The sequence below is a fragment of the Propithecus coquereli genome, unplaced genomic scaffold (genome assembly GCF_000956105.1).
Source record: "Propithecus coquereli isolate 6110/MARCELLA unplaced genomic scaffold, Pcoq_1.0 Scaffold169, whole genome shotgun sequence".
Taxonomy (NCBI): Eukaryota; Metazoa; Chordata; class Mammalia; order Primates; family Indriidae; genus Propithecus; species Propithecus coquereli.
This window is the reverse complement of record NW_012141524.1, coordinates 3,397,730-3,420,620: the sequence shown is the minus strand read 5'-3', so window position 1 is coordinate 3,420,620 and position 22,891 is coordinate 3,397,730. Positions and strand designations below refer to the sequence as shown.

The window sequence follows — 22,891 nt, the reverse complement described above, 5'->3', positions numbered from 1 at the left end:
ACTGTGATCGTTTTATCTGCCAGATTTCCTTAGCAATTCTTGTCATCTTATTTTTCCTTATTTTCCACTTGACTTGGGGGTCTGTGAATAAACCCAGGGTGTTTGGGGGTGCAGGCCCTGGGTGCTGTCCTATGATTACTTTGAACAGGCTGTGGCACCTTGGGGAAGGTGCTCAGAATCCTGAGCTTCAGTTATCTCTGGTCTGCAGCATAGAGACTGTATCATAGTGCCCACTCGGTTCTTCCCAGCTCAAACATCTCTTAATATACTTTTACTTTTAATGTTGCCAATGTGAAAGAGATGTCAAAAATACACTTTCTAACTCAAAAGGGCAAGCTGCTGAGCCTTCATGTAATTAACAGAGTGCGACAAATAATTGGCAGAGCAGCTATGAAATTGATGATTAGATGCTCACTCCTGTTTGTGTGTTTGCAGTATGAGTGGGGAAATCGAGCCCAGAATACCACTGAATTCAGCAGAGCCAACGTTTGTGTGGCTCTTACGAAGTGCATTCTCATTACTGCTTCCTGTTTTTCAAACAGGATTGAAAGTGGAACTAGTGCAACATCATGATGTATTCTTGCTCTTCTCTTAGTATATATAAAATCAGGAAGTCTAGAGAAATAGTGAAGCCAGTCCTAAGTGATTTACATTTCAATTTATAACTGAGGAATATTTATTTGGGGAGTTTTGTAAAATCAATGGATATCTTAGACACATGCAAAATGAACCGGTTCTTCGATATTTTCATTAGTCATTCACCAATGCTCTGTGTGCCTCCCGTAAGAACATAAACGCACAAGGCATTAGTGCTTTCTCTAGGAAAATTTAATAATAACAATAATGAGGATGACATGAGTGGATGACATGTTCTGGGAAGAATAAGGGGAATACTGAACAGGCATGTAGATAAAATAAAACCTAAAGTTAATATAACTTGTAGTTAACAACGTGCCTGATGTTACCAAGTTACACAGAAATAAGCATTAACAGATATTATTGATTTTACAATCTACTAAATCTAGAAAATTGAGGGTAAACGAGGAACAAAAAGATGGGTGGAACAACAGGATGTGAAGTAAAATATTGTTGGAATAATAATGCAGAAAGACTCACAAAATTAGAGCTCCTCATTCCCTTTTAGAGTAAAACCTGAAATTGATACAGATGTTCCTGAAAGCACAACACTCCCAGGTGCTGGGAGCCAAGTTGAGATGGACCCTGGGGTATGAGGGTTTCTTTAGAGTTAAGGTTGAGCAGGCTTTGCAATGGGGTTTGTTGCCCTAGAAACTTATTTCATAAAGACTCAAGATCAGTGAAAAATAAGACCACCACGGGGGGGCCATCACACCATGCAACTCTAGGAGACACCGTTTGCTAGAATGCAGTGTTAATATCCCAGAGAAGGAAGTCATAAATGCAACTCCTCTGAATTTACATAAACAGTGGACTGATCCATACTCTTCTACTCTAAGATATTTCTCCCATGGACCCAGAAGAATCTCAAGTTTGAGATTCAAATAAATGCTTCCTTGGGAGTCAAGGGGAAGTCCGACTAATTATTTATAACATTATGTTAAGTAGTCTAATCATCCCCCTCCCGCATGCATTTAAATGATTCACTGAGAGAATGTGTGTTTTTAAAGGACATAGTTAAGGAAGAATGAATGATGGAAATTTCAGAAATTTTGACAGTGGATGAGATGAGGCTGGGGTGGGTGCTGCAGGGGGGGCTTTGGCAGCCAAAATAGGACAAGGATTGTAGGATACCTGGTAGAGGATCAAAGAGTGTTAGGGTTTAGGCCAGGGGACAATGGAAAGTTGAAAGAAAATAAAGAAAAAAGTTTATTAAGTGGGACTTTATTAAGTGGGACCCACATACAGCTTGCAAAATATGGCCTAGGAACAGCTCTGTCTACTTGGTATGAGAGGATTCTAACAGCGTAAATGAGAACAAATCATCTCTGAACCCACAAGCACGGCAGTCACAAGTACCACAGCCACTGGGACAGCTGTCTTTTCAGTCTTGTCAGATTTCCACTCTCCATCCTCCCTCCTTCGTCCTGCACCTCCCTCTGTCCTGCGGTGGGGTCCTGCTTCCCTCTCAATCATCTCAGTTCTCAAGTCACTGTAGAAGACATCTGCGTGTTACATACACCAAGGAAAGCTCACATTCTCTCCCCCAGAGTTTCTAGAATTCTAGCCCCTCGCAGAACTGGTCGGGTGAGAAGGGAGAGGGCTGGGGGTCAGTCATTCAGCCAGATGGGAGGCGAGTGAGATGCTCACACTCAGCCACAGAGGGGTCAAATGCCACCGTCCCCGTGAAATCCATTATTTCTCTTTTCCTTGAACTTCTCTGGTACTTTATGTCCCCTTCGTGACCATTTTGATGTCTATTTTATAAAATCACAGTTAGCTGCACTTCTTCGCATTGCTGAGCCCTTTGCCAGAACTGCCCACGCTGCCCTGGCAGCGCCTGCATAATCGATCTTCTCTTGCAGACTTCTCTCTCTCCACCTCCTGGTCCCACCTGAGGTGGATACTGTGGCCCCCACCCTGCCCCCGCCACCCGGGCACAGCCCTGTTCTCATCGAATTATTGATTGTTTCTCTGTTGCCCTCACCAAACTCTAGGGCACTTGGTAAACAAAGATTATCTCCAATCTCTAAGGTGATGCCTGCCACTTAGAAGAATCTCAACAAATGTCAAAATGATAATTTTTTTCTGCTGATATGCATCTTGAAGAAGAGCTTTTGTGTCATTTTTTCATATTCTTTTCAGAGCAATGTAGTGCTCTGCAAAATTAGAAATCCCCAAATGTTTAAAAATATGAGAACCTTTATGAAATCGTATCAAGTGAATCACGTTGTGGAGCAAAGCCCGTGGGAAGCCGAGAACAAGCAGAGTGCCGGGGGCACCAACCGAATGTGAGGATGGGGTCAGATGGAAACGAAAGTGATGGCTAGAGGAGAGAAAGAGTGAGGAAATTAAATGATATTAACTCTGTGGTAGGGGGAGAGAAAGATCTGAGAAAGGAAGATCTTGCAAACGTTTTCTGCAGCCTTTCCCTGCGAAAACAGAGGCGGGGAAGCCAGAGAAGAGGCTTTTTATGTAATCTAGCCTTTTGACAGTAACACAGCACTAGGCAAATTATGAGTTGATTGTGAAATCAATACAAGAATGCAAATTTTGATTTGACACTGAAGTTTGTGCCGCTTTGGAGGAAGTAACGCGTCCTATAAATGGCACAGGGCTGGGCTATGTAAATACGGTGGTCTGACGCTCTTGATCAGATGGTAACTTCAGCTTGAGTGATTTCCCCCACCAGTATTGCAAACACACAGTCCTGTTCCAATAGATTCAAACTATTACAAATAATATGGAAGCCGAGCCTTGAGTGCACTTTGGGGAGAACTGAGAGGAGAAAAGATTTTTCTAGAAAAAGATAAGATTTTCTTTTTTTAAGTACTTAAAATTTTTATTTCATACTCATTGAGAGAATTCTTTTATTCTCAATTAGATAATTTTTATAATACATTACTCATGTAGGCAAGTAAAAATGAAAATAAGAACAAAATATATTGGTTAAGAAATTCCTGAAACAACTTTCCTGTAAACAACTTTGTGAGTTATAACTGAAGTACCATAAAGTGCTAGTAAAGTGTACAGTTTGTTCATTTTTAATATTTGTATGTGCCTGTGAAACCATCCCCACAATCAAGATAACAACTATATTCATCACCCCCAAAAGTTTCCTCGTATTTTGCGAAATCCATCTTTACTTCCACCCTCACTGATCAGCTTTCTGTCACCATGATAGTTTGCATTTTTAAGAATCTTGTATGAGTGAAATTATATAATAAGTCTTCTTTCTTTCGACTGGCTTCTTTCACTCAGCAGAATGAATTTGCTATTTATCTATGTGGTTGTATGCATCAATAGTCTGTTCCTTTTTATTGTTTCTTGTTTTCATTGTGTAGATAAACTAAAACTTGTCTATCTATTCACTTGTTGATGGACATATAGGTCTTCTTTTTGGAATAAAATACCTGCTCCTCTATCTCTTTCTGCCAATATTTTTGGCAAAATTATTAGTCTCTCTGATCCTCATTTTTCTCCTCTATAAAAATGTGGGCTTAATGTCTATTTCATAGGAGTTTTGTAAGGATCAAACGTTGAGAACATTGCTTAGAACATAGTAAATACTCAATATTAACTTCTTTTTGTCATTCAATTGCCTTACTGTTATTAATTATGAAGTAGCAATTTTCCTTCTATTAAAATGCTTACTTTTCTATTTATGTTATGTCCACCTAGCTTGACCATTACAATGATTCTAGCCTCATTATGTGCCCAACAAATATAAGGGTACCTATACAATTGGTTCCTTAAAATATGATTCTTCTTTGGGGTTATATTGGCTTCAATAGCTGACTAGTCACAGTTTTGTCCAATGTGCACACATGCCCAGTGCCTGTTATGGGATGTCTATATAGGTAAGGCCTGGAGACAGCAGTCAGGCTAGAAGGGGTTCTGCTTCCAGAAGGTTAGGAGCTGTGTTTGCATTTCAACCGTTCTATTTGTAATGAGTTCATTTGAGGGATTTGAGGGGAGGAGCAGTTGAAGATGATTGTGGAATTGGGAAAGCAGCTAAAGCTTTCCCAGCCCACCCGCTGAAGCTACAACAGTGAGGTTCTCTTCGTTTTCTTTTTCCAAATTATTTTTTCCTCATTTTTGCTCCTTTAAAGTGTCCACACTAAATTTTCTTTCCTGAACCAGATCCCTTCCATTAAAATAAATGGTCCTGATTTTCTCTTTCTTCCTATTTTTTATAAATATTATGTCCAACTAAACTAACAAATCTAGTTCAGATGGCAGATGGCAGTGGACGAAGGAATTTTAATTTTCCCCCGTGGATATTTTGAGTGGAGATGGGAGCTATGGGATCTGTTCGTCCTTTTGCTCTGACACTAATTCAAATCACTTAAATTTGACCTTATTCATATAGATTTTTGTTTACCAAGAAAGGGTACTGGTGTAGCATGTAGGGAGGAGGAGGGTAACAGATCAGTGAAGTTGTGAATGAAAAAAGCATATATCCTAAAGACGATTGATTGGCAACATCATTTCTATGTAAAGAAGACTGTATCTCATTGCTATTAGGAATTTCTTAATGGAATTAGGAAACACACAGAGTATGGATGTGTTGTCTATAAACTTCTGAGGTCCTCTGTTATGCATAGTACTGTCCAGATATAGAGGTCCCACTAACCAAATAACTATAAAGTAATTACTTTTTCATTCGCTACTCAGAAAGCTGAAGACTTTTTTCTCTATTTAATTTTAATATCCTAAGGATTAATAGGGACATCCCTCCACCAAGAATTTTTCATGGGAAAGCCATGCATTTAAAATAACATCACACTTTTTACATTTTATCAGGTAACACTGTAATATGCAGAAATCTACAAATTCTGATACCTCTGTGGAAACAGTGACTTCCACCCGCCAAGCCACAGGAGCTGTGCAAATGAGAATCAAAAATGCCAACAGCAACCATGACAGGCTCAGCCAAAGTAAATCCATGATCCTCACCGATGTTGGGAAGGTCACTGAACCCGTAAGTCAAAAACTCCAAATACTCCAAGTTCCCTATCATACAGAATTTTGGTTTTTGTTTTTTTAAAAAAAAGCTAATTAGCTCTGTTTTATTTGTTTTCCTAATGTGCATGAGAAAACTGTTTTTGTAATGTATTTTATCTTGCCTACTTATAGTCGTAATAATATCCCCAGTTGCAAGAGAAGAGCTGGGCTTAATCCAGAGTGATAAAGTGGATTTGGAGCTAGACTGAAGAGCACCTTTGACTCATTTTAAGGGCCTCTACTATCATGCTTCAGTGTCATAAAAATAATGAGGTTATGCTAGCATGTGGTGTTTGTACTTCCAAATACAGTACATCACTTTGAAAAGCCAGAGGCTAAAATTAGCTAAGAATGAATTGAGGGAAAAAAAAAAAAAAACTTAAAAAAATGTGAAAATCTCTTCCTTAAAATCTTTCAATAATATAAGATACTAGAAATTACATTTTGATTTGAAACGGGCTGAAATGATTGAAATGGTGTGGCTATTTAAGGTTTGGAGAGGAAGCCATTTTGTCTCGATGATGTGTCATTAGGAAGATTTGAAATAAAATAGTTAGAGATGAACTCTACTGCCAATTGTGTCGCTGGCCCTGCACGCATCCTGAGCCACTAAACCCACTGATTGCGATGAGTCTCCTCTGGTTAATTTTCTTCCATAATGGTGGTAACTTGCAGCTGAGGCCATAGGATGTTACAAAATTATTTATGCAATGTTAGCCACTCTTTTGGACCCCAGATCTATTTTGTTTCTCACAGTGAGAGCAAGAGCGAGAAATAGGTTAGCTAGGGACAGGCTGAGTCCCAGTCACCCTGCAGAAACATGTGAGCTATTAATTGAGTGTTCTGTTAATATCGTGGGGGCCTATGAAATATTCAGCTCCCTAACTGAGTTATTAAAGGAGATAAACTTGCTGAGTAGCATGTTACCCATTATATTTATTCCCCATTTTTCACTCAAAAAATGAACCCTCAGCAATCTCAGGAGCTTGAGAAATATGTGATTTTAATCATTCTTTCCTCAGGTGTTGTAGTCAAATTTAGCATGAGGAAGCCAGTGATTATATTTGAGGAGTGAGAAATACCTCCTTAGATAAGGTAACTAATGAGATATGCATTTTCCTTTATTTACTTTCTCATTTGAAAGTATTGTCTGCTGGGAGGCACAACCCTGCCAGCCTGACGTTGCTTTTCAATCAGCTAAAATGTTTCTCCACTATGAACTTGAGACAGTTAGAGTCAATTATTGGAATCTCTATAATGTATTATCGGTAAGAACTGTACCTTTGAAAAAGTTTAAAAGTTAAGTATATTTAATGATGCCTAACATATTTTATTGGCTGTGTTTAACAAAAGGCACTATGCCGCAGTTGTTTTTGACAAGCATGAAAACATCACAGCATGAGACTGCAAAAGGAATTATGGAGAGAAATTACAAGTGATCCATCTCTCAATGAATTATCCACCTCAATAGCCCGCAGAACTCAGCTACCAATTAACACCTACTTTATTACATGTTGGGATGTACTTAATAACTTTCATGTGTTTATGCACTATTACCTTGACTGATGCCTCTTGTACAATTAGGCATAATTGGCATATCAATATGCAAAAGTTAAAAGGATTAACCCTCTTAAAACTAATGAGCATTTCTGTATCCAGCTGCTAAATGAGACAAAATTAGCATTTTTCACTTTTGGGCAGGATTTTATCATGCAGTTTCTCATTGTTGATATTACCTTGTTACATAACTTTAGTTTGGGGGGTTGTATGCTGGACTGCTACAGAATAAGACTATTCCAAAGTTAAATTAGCTATAATTATCCCAGCTTTTGTTTCCGCATTCTTAGCCTGGGCAATATGTATTCCTCGATAAGGAACAAAAATAAAAGTTACTTTTGGTTATGTGTGCTCAGTGCATAATTATATAAAGAGGGTATTTTAGTGAGGATGTGTCATTTCACCGAGAAAACTTGGCTCAGAGACACTGTATTGAAAGCTTGCCATGGCACTAATTTTCTTTCTGTCTCAGTTCTTTTCATCTCTTTTTTCCATGCACAATTTTCTGACTAGATACTGACAGAATGTAAAGTATTTTGGCATATTTATTCAAACAAGCCTGTTAAAGTTATCTGCTCAAGCTAAACTAAGAACTTGATTTTTCAGAAGTTGGATGATGGGGTGAGGTCAAGGGGGAGATTTTGAATTTAGAAGTGGGAAGACATGTAGACTAAAAATGTATGTATGTACGCATGGCAAGCATGGTTTGCAGTAGCAGAGACACACGTGTAATCTGTGCAGAAAAAAATTAAGAGCACTTAGAGATCATGCATCATATGTTAAGCATCCCATTTAATATATATGACATACATATATACTACTCGTTCACTAGTATAACAATTATGCAAATCTAATATGGACTTACTGGACTATGTAATCACACAGGAATCTGATATTACATTCATCATGATTTCATTAATTACAAAAATGATAAAATGTTCTAGGTCAAGTCACTTATATAATTTTGTCATTAACTCATCCTCTTTCTTATTTTGTTCAATTAAAAATATTTTCAATATGACTATGAACTTAGAACACAATGTAAAATTCTACTAAGTATGTCCTAAGAGCATCTGTTCTTAGTATCTTAAATGGAGGAATAGTTTGAAATGCCAATATAAGCATTTATCCAACCCAAACCTATGCAAACACAGGTGAATTTATTTGTTAAATTAGAAATTTTGATGACCCAAATGTTGCAGGGAAGCATTTATATAAAACAGGTATCAATGCTCCATTAGTATTTATTGGTGATGGGCATCATTTTCTTTAAACATCAAATAATCATTTTCCATTTGGTTAATAAAATCAATGCCTTTTCAAAATTCAGATATGTTACCTTGATATCTGAGAAATGTTGGAGGAGTGGGAAATTTAGAAGGGGGGATGTGGTTTGTAAGAAAATTGCCCATCTGTAAAGGAGATCTGAAGAGCTCCACTTGGTAGGGAAAGAATGCTCTTCGGTCTCAGTGGTTTGTTGTCCTGTCCTGAGCACCAGAGGGAGACCTCTTAAAGGTGGACAGCTTGTTTACTAAGATGCGCCAAACAGAAAAAAAGCAGAAGGCTGAGTGCGAGTGTATGGGGGCAAGTGAACTGTGCCTGTTTAGGGGCTAAAAAGACGACTGTGAGATCCAGCAAATAGCTAATGCAAAGGGTTTAATGTGGCTTTGATGTTATTTATAAGAGGAATGCTCCCCCCTACCACACAGTTTAGAATAGATATTAATGAAGAGTTTAAATAGCCCAAATCAGGAAACTGCAGACAGGATTTGCAGGCAGGAGCAGTTTCGGCATCTGATGCTGGTGTCTTAAGCAGCACCATCTATGAATATTCACTGTTTCCATCTTGTAAACCCCACAGAAGGGCATTACTTCATTCATGGCCATTGTGAACAGAAAGTAGCTTTTTATTGGAGTTCGGGTAAAGAATTCGGTTGAGCCATTCCTGGTTGAGCCATTCCTAAACGTTAACGTACAAGACTCCTTTTACTTCCATTAACAGACTGTGTTTGTTCATTTTTCTTTTTAATATATTATCAGGAAAAAGAGGAAACAATTTTCTTTTGTTTCTTACTTCTGTGATTATAGGATACTTGCCAAAGTTGTGGCTAGCCAAAAAGGCAGACATAAAAATTGCTACTAAAAATATAAGCCTTCTGTTTAGCAGAGTTTTTGAGAAATATTATGAGATTGTAGGGCTTGTCCATGTTTACTTCAAATCGAGCTTATAGTTAGGTTTGAGGCTTTGTTTGTATAAATTGTCCTGAAGTGGATCCTGATATTTAATTAAAATGACACTAAATCACATTGAATTGATAAGACTTGGCATCTCAAACAAAGGTAATTGCCCGTATTGGTTTTGTGCAAAAATAGCGCTGCTTGGAAAATGTGCAGCCAACACAGACTGTCAACTCCATTTATAGATCAATATGTGAAAACCATTGATCAGGCAGGCATGTGTAACAGTAACACTTTGCATTTATTTGTTGTTTTTATACCACATTAAGGCTTACAGGATTATAGGATTCCTAAATATTTTGACTTCCTCATAAATATATGATCTGTTGCATGTTAATTAAATGAGAGTCTGCAGCCATTTCTAAAATTGTTTTTAGTTTGATGATTTCCTTTTATTGCTGTGGATCGTATGATCTGAAAATGGATTAGTTTCCTTCTGCATAAAGATTATTAAAGCTTATTTTAATGTGTCCTATTTAGTGTGAGATGTGACTGCCTTTTTGCTTTGAAAAATATAGATACAGACAATTATTTTCTCTTAGAGAGTGGCTGATCTTTTTTTATTAACTGGGCATTCTCAGCGCTCAGGGTAGAATTATTTCCTGACATATTTTGCACACCCTGTAGATAACGGGTCTTCTTGATTTCCCTGATAGAATTTGTTTTCTTTCTTTTCTTTTTATCCAGCTCTCTAGTACAGACATCTGATCAAACATTATGTAGAAAATAAACTGATCATCTCAATTAAATTCTAGACACACACAGATATAATTTGAATTCTATTTTTCTGATTCAAGGACCAGCCTTATGAACTGTTCTTATACACTGCCTTCTGCAGTTAAATCTTTCTTATCTCATCAATGTAAGGACAGTGTTTTGTTCCTAATCTTTATTGGACTATTGTAGATGACATTTGTAAGCCATTTTGGTTTATAAGGAAAAGCTGGAGGACAGTGGAGTGAGACTCTCCATAGATCCAAGCCTCTGATACGACTACACAATAATGTGTCTTCCACCGCAATTTTCTTTGCCACCGAGAGGGCAATTTTGTTGAGAAATCTTTTTATATCGTCTATATACATTAGGAGTGCTGCTTTCCAGACAATATTTAACTTTATATACAATATTAAAATAATAAAAGAGACGCGATTTCGGAAACCAGCAACAAACAAACAAACATGAAATTCAAAGGTTACCTAAGGTAACTAGTCTGATGTCGTTTGCAGTCATGCTGTAGACCAGATGAAATAGTTTTTTAGCTAGAATTTTAACTTTTTCCACACTATGCCCCAGGGGGAAGAAGATTCAAAAACTACCGGAGATTTCTTTCCTTGTCCTTGCCTCTCCACGCCATCTCATGCTGTGAAAATCTGTAACTCTTATTTACCGAGCACACATTAGATTTGCCAAAAGGTGCAGAAAGTTTAGGACGACAGTGAAGAGTCCGTACTTCAAAGAAAGAGCCAGGGCTCTTGCATCCACGTATGAGGCTGTGCCGTTTCGTTTTTAACTTGAACATAGCTAAATTTGTTTATAATCTCTTACTGATTGAACATGGCGCTGAATGTACATGAGATACATTTTTTTAAAAGTTAGTCCTCTGATTACTAATTTGAATCCAAAACTCTAACCTTGTTAGCATCTGGACTTATTTCCATAATAACAACCCCTTCAGAACCTACAAAGTAATGAATAATTGACAACAAATGAAATGTTTTGATAGTTGTCGGCACAAAGCATGTTTAATGTTTTGTGTTGCTTCCTAGCTAATTATGTAGATGACACATTTGTCAGACCTTGACTGCCATTAGAAACGTGTTTCCAGAGGGGAGAAAAACAGGCTATTCATAGAGTAATTAACTAGAATGCTCAATGACCTGTGAGAGATTCAAATCGCTGCCAGTTCAGACATTGTTTTGTTACAGAGCAGAGGGGTAATTAAAATTCCAAATTACAGTCCTATGATGGAGCATTTGTTTGTTGACAGTATACTCTTACTCTAGTTTGTTAATTTTTTTTTAAATTGCTTCTAATCCATTTTATAGCTTTAGGAGTTCCGTCTTTGAATTTACTGACAACTAATATTATGGTAAATTGTACTTCAGTGGAATACTGCCTGCCTCACAATTGCAAGGGACCACAAGGTGGGTGGGATAAAATAGCTCCTTCCCGAAACTGATATATCAGGTGCTGTCAGTGGGAATGCCGCTAAAGTGGAACATCTTGTTAAATACACTGTTTCTAATTCTGTATTAGGAGGAACTGTCCTGGTGGTGGAAAATACAGAGATAAAAAGGGAAAGCAAAGATGAACAGCTAGAAAGGAGGAAGAAACCTAATCTCCCAATGAGAAATGATTGATTAAGTGTTCTGCTACTAAGAAGGAGAGAAGAGTTAGAACTGAGGATGATTTGAGGAAGGGTGTTGAGATCGCAGTGCTGAGTTCAATGCAGAAGATGCGACAGTCTGTAGAAAAGCTCACGTGGATCACTCAAAGAGTGGCATGTTTGACAGAAATACCTTCCGTTTCAGGTCAGCATCCCAACAAACCATCGGGTATATTCACCACCCATGAGATTTTTCAGGGATAATGTTGGGATAGTTTACAAATCTAGAGGGATAAAATCGTCTAAAGAAAAAATCAGCTCCAGTGGAACATTTATTTAGGTTGCTGAAAGTGAGAATATAGTTTTATTAAAAAGACCTGACAGAAGTCACACGGTGTTTGATGCAGGCGAGCTGACAGAGGCATCCAGCGAGCACTGATTATCCCGAAGTCACTGTCAGCCAGGATTGATTTTCACTTTCCCCGTTTATGTAACGGTTCCTGTAATACAGCTGACCCCGAATCACGTTACCTTGTCACTTCTCTGCATGGATCAAGAGGAGATGAGCTGAAAATAGCTAGACACTGACCTTGAACTTGCCGGAAAAGTGAGAAGTGACAGTGGGGTTTTTCTATAGTTCACGTACAAAGATGAAGCCACTGTTCCTCTGCTGAGTTCACTGTAGCAGCACAAGGGGGCAGAGCAGTACTAGAGATTACAGGTGAAATAGCTTCTGCTCTGGCATGTGAAGACTCTGAAATACAGTTAGAGCCAGAGGTCTCATTTTTACATCTCAGTGTAGACATAAAGGAGAATTACTGATGAATCAAAATCTCAGGTCCCCTGATGTTCATAATCAGTAGTTTAAAAGTGTACATTCTAATTAAAAAAGGTTACCTAATACTCTGTGTGCCAGCAACTATGCGTTTCCACTAAATTATTTGCGGTGTCTCTTATTTAATTCATATGATACTCTTCACCCTTAAAATAACTTTGGAACCATAGTGAATATTATTAAGAGAGTTTTAATTTATGGCAAACTCCCAAGGTGATATGTGTCAATTTAGGTACAATTGTATCAGAAGATGGGAACATTTTTTTTCATACTTACTAAGTATTAACATCCAAAAATTAAAATTGGAGAATGTTATATAGTGATGTGTACTCACAAATAAGTAAAATGCAAGCTGGAAAGTAGTGTTTGCCATTTGTTTATATCTTGTACATTTTAGCATTTTAATACCTGCCTCAATTTTCAAGAATGTCTTTTAGTAGATCATCATTATAACCTTGATTAGTCTAAAACACAGTATGTCAAAACTTGTCCTTTGCTTGCTAGCACTTAGTTAAACTGAATCATTGTTGCACTGAGGCTGAATGTTTCTGATAAATGGCACTCAAAAAACTGGCCAAGTGAAGCAGAGAACTGAAGCAGGTTGAGGAACAAGAACAAACACTGACTCAGTGATCCCCTAGGTTGTAAGTACCTTATGTAAGGGCACTATAACGTCTTTGCATGGGTGAGGGCACAATAATATTTTTGCAAATGTCCACGGTAACTAGATCCTTTCTTGCATATAGTAGATTCTATATATAGTATATTAGGCACATCTCTGTATCCATGCAGATATAGAGTACATATACACATATGTAAAGAGAGATGCATACCTATATATGTTTGGACTTATTTTTATATTCCAGAAAAAATAATCATATACATATATTTACAAGCTAAAATATCAAGATTGCTTCAATATTCCTTTCCTGTAGATTTAACGCAGGACAAACCAACAGTGATAGGATCAGAGAAATAAGTAGAATTCCAATATGCTTCAAGGATAGAATGAATAGGATATCATTCTGTTGCCAAGAAAGTGGCAGAAAATGTTCAGAGTACCTGTATCATCACAGAAATCTGTAACACCTAGTTTTCGGCCTCTAGTAGAAAAAAGGCATAAGTTATCTGACTTAGAAGGATTTGATATTTGGGGAGGAAGTATATGGTGGGAGGGTGGTGTGTTTATAGCTATACAATTTGTGTGTCTAAAAATGACAACTTTGAAGGCAATCCTGAAGCACAGTTGCATTCTTTGAAAGTCATACAATTACTTTGCCTTTCTGCTCCTCAGAGTGTGCAGAAGATCTCCAGCATGCTCTTTCCTAGGTGACAGGAAGCCCGTCCCTAAGTAGTTGATTAGCCTCTGCTTCTGAGGTCAAAGCAGACATAAAGGTATTGGTTGCTAACACACTTCCCCAGAGTTTTGTTTTTTGTTTGATTTTTTTTTCTTTCCTTTGCCTTCAGTGTGTAAAGCTTTTAATAAGGGACTCCAATCCCTGATGTGTTCAGATTCGGTTTATTGTTACCATCTGTTTAATTACCCTCTCAGGTTTGTGTTGGGAAGCATGAAAGTATTCCATCCAGCCTTTGAATCCCTGTGTTCCTAAAGAGATGTGGGTAAAATACATGTCAGTTTTCAAAGAGCATATTAAAAACTGATAAGCAGAACCATCTCCAAACAATAACATGTAAGGCAAGGCTTTATTTTTTAAAATTAATGCATGTTGCAACTAATTAGCAAATGTACAGCAATGTGGCACTTTCACAGAAATGATGCCATCTTCTTTACATGCAATCTCATATGCTTCTTCTTGGAGGTGATGGATTTTTATGATTCCTATTCACTTCCAATGCTTTGACAATAAGTTTATTGGGGGAAGAGATATGGGATTTGAGTTGTAATAGGATATATAGTTGTCATATGTCAAGCAGATTTATGGATGTGCTAAAGTTAAAGAGCATTCATGTACTCAAAAAACAAGGACAGAATCTTTGGGGAAACATGAAAAAACCCAGAGGAAATTCAGAGTTACTTTATTTTTTCTCCTATTCCTCTTACTCATCCTCATTATTATTATGATTACATTGCATCCTTTTTTTATTCCTGGAGAAGCACCAATATGTCGTTTCTGGTGAGGACTGTAGTCGCCATTATATCTGGTTTATTTCTCCATCAGCAACATCCATTGATTAAAAAAATTACACTGGCTGACACAGACATCTCACCAGTTTATGCCCAAATCATTGTATATATCAGTATTAGGGTGAAATGCAAACTAATATAAAATGTAACAAAATAGAATTTGAATATGCAATTATCAAAATGTTTTAGAGTTCAGACAGGAACTCTGAAAAGCAAAAGGAAATAAATCAGGTGTTTTTACTTCCTAAATCAAAGAAGCTAAATGACTGCTAATGTTTCCCTTTTATTTATCCCTTAGGAGGTGATTTCAATAAGTGAACTTTTTTTTTCCTGAGATTCCAAGATGTTATCAAATTAGGGATGTGTTTGAAAGTGTTCAGAAATGTAGTTTTGTTTTTATGTAAGTGCCTTTCCACAGTACCATAAATATAAATGCCCAAAGTACTATTCCCTTTTTATTCCTTTATGAAGAAACCAGAGCTGCTCTTGCCTTATGCTCTCACATTATCTCTGCGAAGGAAGAGGAATAGTGATGACACCAAACTTTCTTCCACTACTTTTGGACACCAGACCTGCTTTCTTACCCACAGGGTAAAAGAAAGCTGCAGTCTTCGTATTTCCAATGAGAAGGGACATGTGTCTCCTTGCATTGAATTGTCTTAGATCATATCACGTCGCACATAGTGACCCAACATAGGAAGACAGGAAAACAAAGTGACAGTTTTGTTTGCTCTAATATAAACTCCAACATCAAAGCACGGGGGCAAATCCTAGGGGCCCACTGCCAGATCACACCAATTAAATAGCAAGAGCTGATACTCTGTACCTAAATAAAATGTATTCAAGGCATATTCTATAATCAGCAGTGAAAGGTTAATGAATAAATAAGCTTAGCTCAGGTTAGACAAACTGAGTGTAACTACCATTGTTTTTAAATCCGTGAGAAAGTGAATCTGGCAGATACCTGATAATACATCACACACTGTGGTCTTACCTATTGATCATAGGCTGACAATGGGTAACCTTTCATGGCAACTTCCTCTTTTACCATGAATTATTGACAGTGTTAATGCCAATAGCACATGATCAAATAGACAGGAAAGAAATTTACATTCCTGGATGTGCTATTCTTAACTTCCGTGACTTTAGTGTCAGAAAGAAGGAAAGAAAGGAGGGAGGGAAGAAGGAGGGGAAAGGAACGAAGGGAGGGAGGGAGGGAGGGAGGGAGAGAGGGGATGTCTTCTTTCTTGCCTTGAAAATACTAATGAATTAGCTTTTACTTTTATAGAGATTATTAACGTGTCATCCTTATAATTCTCAACCACAACACATTCTGGGTACTAACGCCATGTGTTTAAGGGAACATTGCTGTTGTTATTTTCATCCTCGTGTCCTCCATTAGTTTACAGATCCCAGGAAATGTTACCTGGTGTGTCCTTAGGTCCCTGCAGTAATAATTCCTTCTCACCATCTCAACACTGCCCCTGTGTGTGTCTAAGAGTTCCCAAAGTGGAAAACGGGAGAACAGGTTGACAATTTTCATCCATTCATTTATTTATCCATTTATGTATTCATTCAACAGACAGTTATTGGCACTTACTATGTCAGAGACTGCTTTGAAGGCTAGGGATATAAAACAAAAAAATTCTCTGTCCTCTCTTGGAGTTTACATTCAAGTGAGGTAGAAGCCTTATTCTGGTACAGCCCAGACTCAGTTGTTAGCTTCCTGGATGTCCTTATTGTCACTGCCACCACCTCTTCCTAAAATATTGTACATGATGCTTAAAAATGGCCTGTGAAATAAGAGACCTTTACTACCTCTTCACTTCCTATGAGTTGTAAGTCTCAAGTGGCAAGTTTTTATTTTTTTTTTTAAATTAGAAATCGTGGGAATCCCATCTGATTTTAACCTACTTTAAACTATTTTTTGCACACTTTGACATATTTTCTGTGTCTTGTCTCTTTTGACATACACAAGTTACCAAAGCACTTTCTTTGGTTAACAGGTCCAGCTGCAAGTATTTGTGTCTGGTTAAATCTATAATGTCTCTTTTATTTATCATCCGTTCTTGCTCTCCTTCCCTAGTACTTATTGAATTTATGATAAACTTTTAATTGAAGTTGAAATAATAATTTAAAAGTTAGTATGTTTACTTGATGTCTTTGTTTTTGCTTTCAAAATGAAAACTGAACATTGACTTAATTTGACTTTTACAGATCATTCATAATTCTCATCAAGTTCTTGACTTAAATATTTTACTTTGACCTTTGCTGTTGGGGTGTAGCTGAGCATTGTCCTTCTAGTACTTATGATTTATGGAATTTTATGGGGTTGATTGTGGTTCGTACATGATCTAATTTATGAACCTACCAAAGCAGTTTACTATCATTGGTGATATTCTTATCTTTTTAGGAGGAGCCTATCATTGCAGCCCTTAAAATACATCAATGGTCATAATACTAAAACAAAGGTAATCGCATTAACCATAAGGCAAAAATCAGACTACCTAGGCTCTTTTGGTACAGTGAGCTACCTTGAGGCTTACTACATCCAGAAAAAAAAAAGAAAACGTTTGAAGAGTAATTTATTCAAATTACCTAGATACAGGGCCAAGATACAGTAACACCAGGTATTGAAATTAAGTAGTCAGTTAACAGTTAGTTCTGCCTAAAGCAAGGTACGTCTTCCAACTTTCTGATTACTTGATTGTGCACAGCACAGGCTCTCTTGAGACTTCACAGCTCCTCATTTCTCTCACGTATGCATAACTGGACAGCAGTCTTGCTATGAGAATGGACACGGAAACCCAGATTGGATTCGGGATACATTAATGACAACTGTTTCTTACTTGTGACTGTGAATCTGGGCTTCTCACCACTCCTACTGCCCTTTCTATCTCTGAGTTCCCCATCTCCTGCCTAGCTGCCTCAATGAAACCAAACTTGGAAAACCCTTGCTCTTCAAGATCATCACATGTACCTAGAACTCTGATAGCTTTCTTTCATCTGTGCTTTGAAGACCTGTTTAAGACATTTCCCCACCAAGGACAATGTTGGCTTCACATCTACTATTCATTCACATGCTACAGTGGGGCTAATGGGTCTAAAGCAGGGGTTACAATCAAGGGACTGTTCCACCAACTCAATATTGCACACAGGTAGTTTTTATTTCGTTGGAATGGTGTTTTCAAAGTTTGGAATTTGAAAGGCTTTAGTTGGAGTTGTGGTGTCTTCCTGCAGGTGATGTTACCTGCTGGACCCTGAAGACCTTTGGATTGATAATTGTAAAGCTGTTCCATTGCTTGGCTGTGCAGAGGTGAGGGCATAATGTGTCAAGTCCCAAGATGACAATTGTTAACCATAAATTTGAAAATTCAGAAGATGACAGTTGTTAGTTATAAATTCGAAGATGGAGTCTCTACCACACTTTACTGAGAGTGTAAACGCAGTCTTCGTTATATAGGTAAATATAAATTTTCTTATGCAGGTTTTCTCATTTGGGTTTAACTTCTATTTTTGACTCTTAAGTTATTATAAATTAACAAACATCTTGCTGCCTTTTAAACAACACTAAAAAATAAATGTGATTGTCTGTGGAAATGGTGTTCTCTTGGCACCAACTTATAAATATTCTGTTTATTCTGGGTTATCGATGATTTACCTTTTGTGGGTTTTGTTAAACAGTTCTGAGAACTTGATGAGAAGCTACTTTGTATTTAAGTGAAGCGGTGTGCCTCTAAATCTTATCAAAAAGAATGACCCTAGGCCCTTAAGTGAGAGAAATGTTGCTAAGAGTTCACAATATTATATAAAATTTAAATCAACTTAGATTTGACTAGTCATTTAATTATCATCATTTACAATCTTACTGATTAATTTTAAGACTTTCAAACTTTGCTAGAATTTTTATTTCCTTTCATGTTACCATGTAACATCTTATAAGAAATGAAACACACACCCAAAAAATGAACTCCACAAATATAGTCTTAACTTAGCTTCTCAAAACCAAAATTTGTTTCTCTGGAGCATCTGCTTTACCAAATAGAAGGCTTTGTAGAGAAAGAATAGGTTCACATGAGGAAGAAAATGCTCCTTAGAAACAAAGATCAAAGACTTCTTAGAATCTCTAGACCTGCAACTGGCCTGTGTTGTCTTTGGTCTAGACAGTGTTTTTTCCTCTTTTCCTTTTAATTGATCTTATATTTTGATATTATGAGCTTTCACATGAAAAACTGTATTTATGACATCTCTCAAAAAATCAGAAGTTCTGGCATCATGGTGTTGGTTCCACAAAGAATAGGCAATAACCAGCTACAGCTAAGTATCTCTTGTATTGCATTGCCTAGGGTCTTTCTGTTTGTTTTTTTTTTTCGTTTGCTTATTTTGTTTTTTGAGGCTGTGTTGCCCCGATTGGTCTCAAATTCTTGGGCTCACCCAATCCTCCTGTCTCAGCTTCCAACGTCGTAGGAGCTGGGACTATAGGCGTTGGCCACCAGTTCAGCTTCTTGACATGTATAGATGGGGCAAGCGCTCCCCTAGTTCAAAATAGGACCAGGCCCCCTTCACTGGATGTTGGTACCTGTCTGGCATTTGAGTCAGAAATACCAGCTTTAGCACATCCTTTCCAATCTTCTTTGCATTTCTGCTGAGAACCATAAGAAACTGAGTTATCATTCGGATAACTGCAAAACTTGTATTTCCTTTGAGTATAAGTCTTCCAGGTGGTCTCCTAGGTAGGAATATGTTTTTGAAATAGAAAGAAATCATTGTCTCATATATTTAGGTAGTTATTTACATAAATAAAACTTTTGGAAAACTTTATCCTTTGCCAATTCCCAGAGACTCTAGTTAGTGACCCCCACCGGCACATAAATTGCCAATGACAAATTAAAGATTCAGTCATGGGGAGATGTGGCAAACATCTGTCCCTGAAGTAGGCCCTCCAGGTTCAATCAGAACTGTCAAGGGCCAGAGTCATAAAGAGGTAATAATGCCCTTGTTAGCTAGTTATGAGTATGGTATATGTTCAGTGTTTTGACTAGTAACATTTCACGCTAGCCTGGATAGAATCATTTTTAGGCAATAAAACCAGGTGTAAATCATTCCTTCAAGTAAATGTCCATGATGGAGATTCTACAAAAATTGTAGAAAGTTACTATTATAATGATGCTACTCATTTGTGTAGAGTCCTATTGTCAGGCCTGGCTCTGTCCTTTCCACTGCTCTATGTGCCTCTCTACTACTTGCCCATCACCTTTTAGCAAATGGGTTCCAAACACTCACCTATATTCTGAACTATTCTAATTCAAACCACCCTGAACTCTTATTCGACCTACTCTTGATTGATTTTAGCTTCTGATTCAGAGACAAATCTTCTTCTGTTACTCTTCCTACAATAATGCCTGCTGACCTCCATCCTCAGCTATAACTCATAATTAGCTCTTACATTATAATAATACAAATGTTTACATTTGGGGGCATTTACTATTTACTTGGCATTGTGCTAAGTGCTATAACGTGGAAGATTTGATTAAGCCCCCACACCAACAAATAAATGATGGAACTGAGATGTGACTCTAAGGCTGTCTGATAACAAAACTCAAGGTTTGGGCATGCTGAACCACACTCTGCATTGCAGACCCTAAGCCCTGCCTGAAATTCTACCCTGTGGCAGGCTCTTGTAATGACATTCTGCTGTGTTCAACTTGGCCAAGAGAATGAGTGGAAATCAGACATATATTATCTTCTATGCCTATTAACATTCTATTCAATTTTAAAGAAACAATTAAAACTCTGCCTCCTATCCAAAGTTTTCTCTAGCTGACATTTTCCTCATCTGAATTCCTATAGCAATTATTCATTTGATTAATTATGTAATTATTCATTTTGCACAACTTTAGTGTATTTCTTTCTGTTTTATTTTGGAAGCTTACCAACACTTATAATGATTATTGAATTTTTTATATTTTCATATTATATATCTCCTAGTAAACTCAAAATCCTTAAAGTCAGATACCATATCTAATCTCAATAGAAGCTTGCTGAAAATAAGCATTTAACGTTTTTAAAATTTAAAGTACGTCAAAAACTTTGAAATATTAGATGGCTAGTAACATCTAATAATAACTCTTCTAATTTCTATAGAAAATATCCCCAAAGATACTGGGTGGGAGGCTGGAGGGGTGGCAAAAACACTCACAAGTGCAACAGAAAAATAGAACCTAGGGATATCTCATAATCTAAAGATAAGGGAGCTGAATTAAGGGGGAAAATAGTGGTCCATCTATGCTTCACCCCATGACCATGAAGTGACCTCACAAAGGCACTAAAGTGCCCATTGAGGCTAAAGTGGGCAGCTCATCTCTTGTACAGCTTGCCTTGTGGTTCGGAGATTACAGTGTGCAAGTCAACCAAAAACTAGGCAAGCATCCTTCTACTGCACAGGTGTTCTTTTCTGAAATAACCAGAATTTTGCTGCTTGTTATCCTCTCTGTTTTGTTTATATCGATTCAGAGACTGGAACTCCCAGGAAACAATAGAGCAGGAATAGTAGGGGTCTGGCAATGGAATTATAGCAACCTCAAGTAGGTATGTTGTTAAAGATGGATCTGGAGTTACAATGAGCACCAGTAGAAGGGCAGGCTGAGGATTTGATTTTTATATATACTAATTACTCTATTACATCAGAGAACCAGGCAGGGAAAGTTGGAGATGATCCCACCTCCATGTAGCAAAACTATACTAATAGTCTCGTTGACTAAAAATGTACCACTGATAAACAACGGTGCTTATCAAACTGCCCCTAACTCCAAGAAAGGAATTCAGCCATCCATCTGAATAATGAATTCAGTCCAGAAATAGTCACATGACCTTTTGTAACCATTAAAGATGGCATTTGGCCCCCTGTAATAGAAAAGTGGAGATAGTGGCTTAAATAAATAAAACCTAAGTGGATTCCTTTTTTCTTTTTTCTTCTTTTAGTCGCTGTGCTTGGCTAAACAAATTATCAAATACACAGGCTTCACTCTTTCCTCTTACCATCTTTAGAATGTGACTTATTTCCTATTGCTTCTCCTCCCATGGCCAGCAGATGGCTGCTTTATCTTTAGCATTTCGGCTGCATTCCAGGCAGGAAAGAAGACAAGCAAAGGGCAAAAGGCATGAGCAAGCTGAACCTGTCCTCTTTTAAATCGCTTCCGTGGAGAGCCCGTTCAGAGATCTCTACTCATATCTCATTGTTCAAAACTGTATCACACGTTTACATTTAGTTTCAAGGAAGACTGGAAAATGTGATTTTTAATCAGGACACTTTGCTGCTGCAAACAAAATAATATTGGATAAAGATAAGGGGTAATAAAAGATCAGAGTGAATTAAGAACGAGCTGGGAGTAGGGACGTTCCTTAGATCACACAGGCTTTATAGTCTACTGCAAGGAGTTTAGATTTTATTATTTGATGCACCATCAGAGGCCACTGAGGGATTTTAAACAGATAAGTCCCTCTGCTGGGGGAGGGGAGGAGCAGGTTAGTAGGAAAAGAGAGAAAATGGGGACACCATTAAGGAGTCTGTCCTTCCATTCTCTATCCAATAAATCATGATAGCTTGTGCTAGCTTGGTTGAGTGGGGATGAGTGGAAGAAAATAAAGTATATTTTGAACAGAGAACTGAAAAGAATTGCAGAAGGGTCAGATGTAGGTCGAAAGGAAGTGGGAGGGCTTCTAGATGCCAAGATGGAGAAAATTGGTTGATGCTAGAGCCAGTCCCTGAGATAGTGCCAGTCCCAGGGATTTGGCAAGGTGAGATGCCAAATGGGTTAGATTTGGTTTGGGGAAGTTTGAGATTTCAGTGGCACGCCAAAGTGAAAGGGTCAAAGGGACAATGAATTACGTGAGTTTGGAGCTCAGAAAATAGATATGCCTTGGAGATATAATTTTGATGTCAACAATCAATAGATGGTATTTAATGTCAAAGAAATAGCCAAGATCCCATTGGGGCAAAGTGTAGAAATAAAAGAGGGCCCATACTTGCCAGGGATGCCTGCAAAGACATTGATGGAGTGACTGGAAATGTGGGCACGAACCAGGAGATGTCAGCTGACATCCATGAGTTTCAAGAAAGAAGAGTTGCCTGAGAAAAATTAAATAT

General features: G+C 37.6%; 1 protein-coding gene across 1 annotated transcript in view; it reads left to right on the top strand.

The window, feature by feature from the left end:
* Positions 1-22,891, top strand: part of ARHGAP15 (Rho GTPase activating protein 15) — a 614,346-nt gene that overhangs the window by 20,285 nt on the left and 571,170 nt on the right. Inside the window, exon 2 of the mRNA XM_012641747.1 lies at positions 5,443-5,620. Coding sequence (XP_012497201.1) covers positions 5,456-5,620 — 165 coding nt within the window. The 5' untranslated portion in view covers positions 5,443-5,455. The remainder of the gene's footprint in view (positions 1-5,442; positions 5,621-22,891) is intronic.